Genomic DNA, 9480 nt, shown 5'->3' on the forward strand with positions numbered 1-9480 from the left:
TTTTAAACCTTTCTGGTTTTTTATTTGTGACGTGTTGCTGTGAATCGTCGGCGCCGTCCATCTCTGACCTCCTCCTGCTCCTCTTCCTCCTCCTCCTCTTCTCTTTCTCCTCCTCGTCTGCCTCCTCCTCTTCCTCCTACTACTCCTCCTCCTCCTTCTCCTCCTCTTCCTCCTTCTCCTCCTCATTGTTCTCCTCCTCCCCTTCCTACTCCTTCTCTTCCTCCTCCTCCTCCACCTCCTTCTCCTCTTCCTCCTCCTCTTCTCGCTCCTTCTTCTCCTCCTCCTCTTTCCTCTTCCCCCATCACCAACTCCTTTTCCTCCTCTTCCTCCTTCTCTTCCTCCCTCCTCTTCCTCCTACACATCCTTCACCTCCTTTTCCTACTCTTCCTCCTCCTCCACCTCCCCTCTTCCTCCTCCTCCTCCACCTCCCCCTCTTCCTCCTCTTTCCTCCTCCTCCCCCTCTTCCTCCTTCACCACCTCCTTTACCTCCTCCTGCTCCTCCTCCTCCTCCTCCTCCTCTTCCTCCTTCACCACCTCCTGCTCCTCCTCCTGCTCCTCCTCCTCCTGGTCAGAGCAGCTGAGATGGTTCTGAGTGGTTCCTCCTCCTCCTCCTCCTCCTCCTCCTCCTCTTCCTCCTTCACCACCTCCTTTACCACCTCCTGCTCCTCCTCCTCCTGGTCAGAGCAGCTGAGATGGTTCTGAGTGGTTCCTCCTGCAGCAGGTCGCTCTCAGTCCCGTATGGAAACATTTAACATACATATATAATTATAATTATATATATAAATAAATATATATATAATATTTCATCCTGTTATTAATATATGTAATTAAGTCCAGAACTCCTGGTTTCATGTTGTCCCTCTGTTAAAAAAAAAAAAAAAAAGCTTTTGTAAGATGTTTGAACTCCGGCCTTTTAAAAAATGTATAGCATCATATATGTTGATTATTTTATTGCAAGATATTTATTTTGTTAAAGATTTTTAAATTACTTAAACACATTAAAAACAACCACTGAAAACAAAGACGTCTAATTGTTGTCATTTTCACACACACTTATTAAAAGTTTAATTAAAAACTTTTATTGTTATGACTTATTAGTAATGCACACATCCGTTAATTTATAATAACTATTTATTAATCTCTGCAACTTAATTACAACCCTTTAAATAATGATAATACCTTATTAAATGGTTAATAAATACTTTGTTAAGATCAACAAATGTTATTTTAATAGTTATAATTATTTTATATTATTTTTGGATGTTGCAGCTCATTTTTACAATATTTATTTAATTTAACAAGTATTTATTTTATTGATGTAGAATTTTTTTCTGATCAATAATGTTTTTGTTTTTGGATGATTTTGTTAATTTCTTTACAAAATTGCAGGTGTGACGAATATAAATATTTTTCAGAGATTCCGTAGATTATTAGGGATTGGTATTATTAATTAAATGCAGAATATGCATTAGATAAAAAAATATATATCAGGGGTCTCAAAATCAAATTACCTGGGGGTCGCTGGAGGCAGTATCGACAGTAATGACCAAAAAAAGACACAAAATTACTAAAAAAGTCACAAAATTACAAAAAAAGACATAGAATGACTGAAAAAGCACTAAATTACTTTAAAAAGATACAAAATGACCAAAAAATACACAAAATGACAGAAAAAAACTAAATTACTTAAAAAGACACAATATTACCAAAAAAATACACAAAATTACCAAAAAAGACACTAAATGACCAAAAAAGACACAAAATGACAGAAAAAACTAAATTACCTAAAAAAGACACAAAATTACCAAAAAAAGATACAGAATTACCAAAAAAGACAAAATTATTTTAAAAAAGACACAAAATGACCAAAAAAGACACAAAATTACAAAAGAAGACACAAAATGACTGAAAAAGCACTAAATGATTTTTAAAAAGACCAAAAATAACAAAAAAGACACAAAAATGACCAAAGAAATACACAAAATTACTAAAAAAAGACACAAAATTATTAAAAAAAGACACAAAATTACCAAAAACAGTAATTAAAGGGACCTTCCACACACAACATGCTGAAGTGTCATTCATATAAAACTCACATTAAACTTTCATATCAAGGTGGGGGCCACACAATATCGTCACAAGGGCCACAATTGGCCCACGGGCCGCCAGTTTGAGACCCATGTTGTATATGTTTTAAGAGACATCTCACTGTGTGACAGCACAATAAAATGCAGAGTAAAGATTTCACCAAAAGTTTCTACTGAAGAAAATATGAAATATAAAAAATAATTGTATGAATCATAAATGTAAAGGTATGGGCCTGCAGCGTCTCCGTGTTTTTATGTGTTTGAACTAATAAATATAAATGTTTTGGCTCCAACATGTTGACAGCTGCACACTGAATGTTTCTGTAATGACTTCATGTTTTTAAATTTACATGCAGACGATGAAGTTATTGGCCGACAGAAACAGCAGGTGTGTTCACACGGACGCCAAAAAACCTTCTGAACACGAAACGAGACGAAGACAAAGTCTGTTCCCCAAGCTGGAGCAAGTACCACATCATTTACTGCAGTACAAGTACTAATACCACACTGTAGAAATACTCTGTTACAGTAGAAGTCCTGTTACTGCAGTACAAGTACTAATACCACACTGTAGAAATACTCTGTTACTGTAGAGGTCCTGTTACTGCAGTACAAGTACTAATACCACACTGTAGAAATACTCTGTTACATTAGAAGTCCTGTTACTGCAGTACAAGTACTAATACCACACTGTAGAAATACTCTGTTACAGTAGAAGTCCTGTTACTGCAGTACAAGTACTAATACCACACTGTAGAAATACTCTGTTACTGTAGAAGTCCTGTTACTGCAGTACAAGTACTCTGTTATAGTAAAAGTCTTGTTACTGCAGTACAAGTACTAATACCACACTGTAGAAATACTCTGTTACCGTAAAAGTCCTGTTACTGCAGTACAAGTACTAATACCACACTGTAGAAATACTCTGTTACTGTAGAAGTCCTGTTACTGCAGTACAAGTACTAATACCACACTGTAGAAATACTCTGTTACTGTAGAAGTCCTGTTACTGCAGTACAAGTACTAATACCACACTGTAGAAATACTCTGTTACTGTAGAAGTCCTGTTACTGCAGTACAAGTACTAATACCACACTGTAGAAATACTCTGTTACTGTAGAAGTCCTGTTACTGCAGTACAAGTACTAATACCACACTGTAGAAATACTCTGTTAGTGTAAAAATCCTGTTACTGCAGTAAAAGTACTCTGTTTTAGTAAAAGTCTTGTTACTGCAGTAAAAATACTTTGTAATGGTAAAAGTCCTGTTACTGCAGTAAAATAACTTTTTTATAGTAAAAGTCCTGTTACTGCAGTAAAAGTACTTTTTATAGTAAAAGTCCTGTTACTGCAGTAAAAGTACTTTTTTATAGCAAAAGTCCTGTTACTGCAGTAAAAGTACTCTGTTATAGTAAAAGTCCTGTTACTGCAGTAAAAGTACTCTGTTATAGTAAAAGTCCTGTTATTGCAGTAAAAGTACTCTGTTATAGTAAAAGTCCTGTTACTGCAGTAAAAGTACTCTGTTATAGTAAAAGTCCTGTTACTGCAGTAAAATATCTGTTTTTCTAAAGAAACTGTCCAGGTGACATTTGTCACAAAGACTTTTGTGACAGAGAAAGAATTTGCAAATCCCCAAAATTTTGTTTGCAAATGAGAAACTTTTATTTATCGGTTGTTTTATTTCGTTTTTGCATTCATATTTTTTTAACCAAAAGTAAAAGTAAGGGATTTACAAAAAAAAAAAACGTTTTTTTTTACTTTACAATTATACATTTTTACTCAAAAATGTATTTTAATTGCAATTAAAAAAAAAATTTTAATTGCAATGTTGACAGTTTTGTTCTGTTTCCTCACCTGATAAACACACACATGTAACTCAAATACGTTTTTTTGCAAATTCAAACTTTTATTCATCTGATCTTTTATATATTTTTTCCATTCAAATGTTTGGAACCAGAAGTAAAAGTTATGGAAATACAAACAAAAGTTTTTCATTTTCATTCATGCATGTTTCCCCCCACAGATTTCTTTTAACTTCAGTGTTGATCCTTTTGTTCTCTTTCTTTGCTTGTAAAGAACTCGAGCTGAGCAACTTCACTTCCGTTATTCAGCAACACTTGTGATGGCGGCGGCGGGGATTCCCCTGAGTGTGTTCAACACATCGTTTCTGTTTGAATACTTTTGTTGAGTTTCCTGTATGAGGAGATCAAAGGTCACTAGCTCTGCAGCAGGTGGATGATCTTATTTTATGGACATGTTTATGTTTAAAAAATATGAGTTTAAAAAACTAAATAAACTTGATTTCTGCCTGCAGACAGAACAACAAGAATAAAACAGAGAGCCGTATTTGTTGTCCACATGTTAGAAAGCTGCAGTAAAAGTCATCAGAAACACATCTGTTTGTGCTGAAATTTGAAATGCAAACTTCAAATGTAACCGCATCGTGTTCTGCCAGCTCCAAATGTCCTCCAGATTCATCAAATATGATGAACTCGTCAGCAGACAACAAGCTGTCTGGAGTTGGTTGTAGAAAAAAACAAAAACAAAGTGTCTCCTGAAACAACGTGGCAGCTTCGTAATCTTTCAGAAGCTGCTTTGTGACGTGAAGACGCCGTTTAGATGATCTGATTATCAAACTGAATAAAAAAGATCAGTGTTCAGTCCAATCACATCAGTGATTCATGAATGTGACATTTCCAGATCATTCTGGGCTATTATAGTACTATATTTCATAAGAAAAGACAAATTAATTGTTATATAATGTTTTCTTTGCAGAACCTGAACTATAAACTCTTTTTTTTCTGTATTTGTTCAAGCATTCTACATAAAAACGACTTTGAGTATCTCTTAAAGCAGCCGATACAAATACAATCAATTATTATTTTATTACAGGACTGAAGCGTCTCTAACAAGTGAAACTCAGTCGGTTATAACAGCGAAGAAGCAAAGTCAAGCTTTACACACTTAAAGACACGATCCATATTTGTGTACGAAGGTTCATGCATACATTTGCAGCTGTTCATCCAGGGCCGGGTCGCGGGAGCAGCAGGACAAACGGCCTTCTCTACAGAAACGTTTCCTGGGCAGTTCTCACCTCTGCACGGCAGCTAGATCCTGTGATATCATGCAAATACATCTTGTCAGGCTTCAAGTTTTCTGCTTGTGTTCACACAAAATCAGCGATCCAACAAGATCTCCAACCTAAACGACAGAACAGACCGTCTGTCCCATAGACTCCTATGAGCGTTTGTTGGCTCACATCATTATAAATACACGGACTTAGGTTTAGGTGGAAAAACTCCCTGATTAGGCGTTCTTAAAGATAGTTTAAACCAGAAATACATGATGGAAATGCTGGAAGTGAAGTAGTTTTGAGGATGACGTGAGCCACAGAAGTTACATTAAAAACAGAAGTTACATAAAGAGTTGTTTACGTTGGTCTTCACACAGGACATGAAGCTTGTTCTCCTGGTGAAAGTTCTCCGTTTGTTCCACAAAGAGATGCAAAAACACAGAAAAGGAACTCATAATGACAATGAAGTATAGCAAACACATAACAAAGAGACAGAATCACAATAAAGAAGCAAAATTACCACAAAGTGACACAAAACTAACTACTAAGAGACACAAAAAAGTACAAAAAGGGGCAAAACAACTACAAACAAAATAGAACTTAAAAAAGACAGAAACAATCACAAAATGAAACAAAACAACTACGAAAAGACAGAAAACGACCACAGAGAGATGCATAACCAGTGGTGGACGAAGTATTCAGATCCCTTACTGCAGTAAAAGTACTAACACAATACTGTGTAATTACTCCATACAGTAAAAGTCCTGCAGTCAAAACTACAAAAGTAAAAGTACAAAAGTATTAAAATGTACTTAAAGTAAAAAGAGTAAAAGTACTTGTGATGCAGAATGGACCCACTCAGATTGTTTTACATGTATTCCAAAATGTATTATTGTACAGTCCCTGACAAAAGTCTTGTCGCTTGGGTACAAGTTGACCTTAAGTGCCCCTCAAATATATTTCTTATCATTTTTTTTTTACAAGAAATGGCTAATTTTAATCCCAACAGCTTTTGAAATAATATTTTGGTGCCAAACAAAACTGCTGAAAAGCATTCTAACATTCACAGCTTGGTAAAGCCCACTGCGTCAGTTTTTGCAAAGACAAAAGTCTTGTCGCCTTGTCATATGATGCACCCAAACCTAGATTACAGCCTCAACTGTGATCAATAATTAATCAGTCAATTAGTGGGTGTGTATAAAAAGAACCCCAGCACACCAGACCTTCACATCAACTGCAACTTGACCTCTGACAACATGCCTTAGATTCACCCTGAGACCAAAGCGTTGATTATCAAGAGGCTGAAGACCAGATCCACTGCTGAGGTGGCTGACACCTTCAATGTGTCTCAGCGTCAAGTGCAAAGAATAAGAAAAAGATTTGAAGAGACTGGAGATGTTTTTGACAAGCCCAGGTCCGGCAGACCCCGCAAGACAACTGCTCGAAAATCCAAGGCCAGCCCCTTTCCCACTGCAGCAGAGCTCCACCAGGCCTGTTCACCTCAAGTCCCTGTGTCAACCAGAACAGTTTCTAGAAATCTGTCTCGAAATGGCCTCCATGGTCGAATCAGTGCCCAGAAACCAGCACTAAACAAAAGCCAATTAAAAACGTGTGGCATTTGCCAAGGCCCACAGCCTGCTAAAAGGATGGATGCTGGAAAAGTGGAAGAAGGTGGATTTAACAGATGAATCTTCGGTTGAATTACATCACAGCCGTAGCAAATATTGCAGGAGACCTACTGGAGCCAGCATGGATCCGAGATTCACCCAGAAAACAGTTAAGTTTGGTGGCAGAAAAATCATGGTCTGGGGTTACATCCAGTATGGGGGTGTGCGAGAGATTTGAATATCAATAGCCTAAAATATCAAGAAGTATTAGCTACCTCTTACATTCCCAACCATAAAAGGGGTCAAATTTTGCAGCAGGATGGTGCTCCATCGCATAATTCCATCTCTACATCAAAGTTCCTCAAGGCAAAGAAGATCAAGGTGCTCCAGGACTGGCCAGCCCAGTCACCAGACATGAACATCATTGAGCATGTCTGGGGTAGAATGAAAGAGGAAGCATAGAAGACAAACCCAAGAATCTTGATGAATGCTGGGAGGCATGTAAGACTGCTTTCTTTGCAATTCCTGATGACTTCATCAATAAATTGTATGAATCATTGTCGAACCGAATGGATGCAGTCCTTCAAGCTCATGGAAGTCATACAAGATATTAAACATGGATCTCACAGCACCACTACTTAATTCACTGATGTTATGCAACATATTTTTGTATTTGAAGTAAATTATTTGTTAAATTTTGACATTACTTTCTGTAGGCGACAAAACTTTTGTCTTGCCAAAATCTGACCTTTCTGTGTTCATTAAATGATCAATCTTTCTTCAGTGAAGCAAATTTATTTTAGTATATTAAACATAATTTGGGAGGGTTTTAGCTTTCATATGAGCCATTTCTAAAACCAATGGATTAATTAAAAGTCAGGTTATAAGCTGTTGTTTCTAAAAAATGGATAAGCGACAAGACTTTTGTCAGGGACTGTATTTTTATTACTGATACATTTATGTCAGTTGTGTTTTCATTTTCTCAATGTAGGGCTCATTTTCACGACTTAATATTCTGTGATGAGGTCTAAAATGTAGTGAAGTAAAAGTATAAAGTTACATTAAAAGGACTCAAGCAAAGTACAAGTACCTCAAAACACTTCAGACTTTACAAACTCAAACTGTGTCTCATTGGTGAGACTGTTTGTCCTTATCATCTTTCTTTAGCTTCTTTGATGGTTAGTCAGCACCATCTAGTGGACAGATAGTAGAACTACATCACCTGATGTCTCTCTCTCTGAAACACGTCACTGTGAAGTGTTGAGGGTTTGACTTCCTCATCTCAGACGCTCACACACACCAGGAAGAGGAAACGAGCAGCTTCTTCTCTCACAGAGTTTTTTCGACACACGAAGGTGGAAAGTGTCTGTAAGTTGACCTGAAGTGAGTTCAGCAGGTGAGAATCCTACCAGAGGAATCTGTATTATTATTATTATTATTATTATTATTATTATTGTTATTTAGTGTTTATTTGATATGGACAGAGCATTTACATTGGACAGACTAGATGCATTGTTTAAGTGTTTTAGCACAAGTGCTAATTCACAACACTTGTCCATAGGCTGTTTTTGAAAAGGTAGGGGAATTAAAAAAACAAGAATGTAAATGTTTCATCATCAGGATCACTTTGATCACATCCTGCTGTTTAACTGCACAGGAGGAATGTTTCTTGATGCTGATTGGCTGAACAATGTTTTTTCGAAAAATGTAAAAGTAATGTTGTTTGTGTTCCTCAGGCAGAATCTACAGTTTGATTATGATCATCCGTGAAAAATGCAGATCATGTCTGGACACAGCAGGTGTGTTTATAGTTCTTAACTGTTAATACTCTGAAGTTATGTGTATAAATGGAGACATCTTCCAATAGAGGCTTAAAAAACCTGTATGAATGGAGCTCGGAGTGACACAGATTACTAACTCATTTTCAGGTTTATAAAAACTATTTTGGTCGATGTTGGTGGTTACTATGCCAAAAACCAGAGAAGCTCTAACGTGTTAGAATGGCTAGCAAAGAAATAATTATCAAAAATAAGTATTAATTATATTAAATGATGTGACACTGTGTGTGTGTGTGTGTGTGTGTGTGTTAGTTTGTGTGCATGCTCTGTGAGTGCCACCATATTGTTTGTGTGTCATTTCCTGTAGGTGTGTGTGATCACTTTAAGTGTATGTGTGTGTGCTCTGTCTGTGCAGCCACAGAGTTTGTGTGTTGCTTCCTGTTCTCTGCTCACAGCTTGGATCCACTTACAGTTGCAATGTACTTAACCATTCATTAATTATCACAATAGCTGGCGATAGTCTACTGATTGCTGCAACTCTGATTTAACACAAAAGAAAACTGGCAATATTTTTTGGCATTTAATTTCTTTGCCTGGACTGTGAACCAAATCTATATTTTAAGAATCTGTTTTCTTGGTCTTGTTATACATGTTCCCAAATGACTCATTTGTGAGCACAGTTTCCACATCAATGTTGATCAGCTTGTACTGAAAACCAGAAGTGATCCTCGACTCTGGGGAGCCCCAAACAAAACGTCTGTCTGACAGTTACATGTAGCTGACCGTCCTTTCTAACTGTCTCCTGACTTTGTTTGTTTGTCTCTTCTGATGATGCGCCGCTGCTTAAAACTAATGAAACCATCTTCATCATAACAAAGTCTATATTTTAAAATGAACTATTTCCTTTTGGTATCTTTTGGATCTTTGCAGGGACAA

The 9480-nt window shown here is 36.8% G+C and overlaps 1 protein-coding gene across 1 annotated transcript in view; it reads left to right on the forward strand.

Moving 5' to 3' along the window:
* si:ch211-202p1.5 (uncharacterized protein LOC103909337 homolog) overlaps positions 1–702 on the forward strand; it is a 40638-nt gene extending 39936 nt beyond the window's left edge. The window contains exon 4 of the mRNA XM_059355876.1: positions 573–702. Within this exon, the coding sequence (XP_059211859.1) occupies positions 573–702 (130 nt within the window). The remainder of the gene's footprint in view (positions 1–572) is intronic.
* The last annotated feature ends 8778 nt before the right edge of the window (positions 703–9480 follow it).

This window comes from Centropristis striata, chromosome 18 (genome assembly GCF_030273125.1).
Source record: "Centropristis striata isolate RG_2023a ecotype Rhode Island chromosome 18, C.striata_1.0, whole genome shotgun sequence".
Taxonomy (NCBI): domain Eukaryota; kingdom Metazoa; phylum Chordata; class Actinopteri; order Perciformes; family Serranidae; genus Centropristis; species Centropristis striata.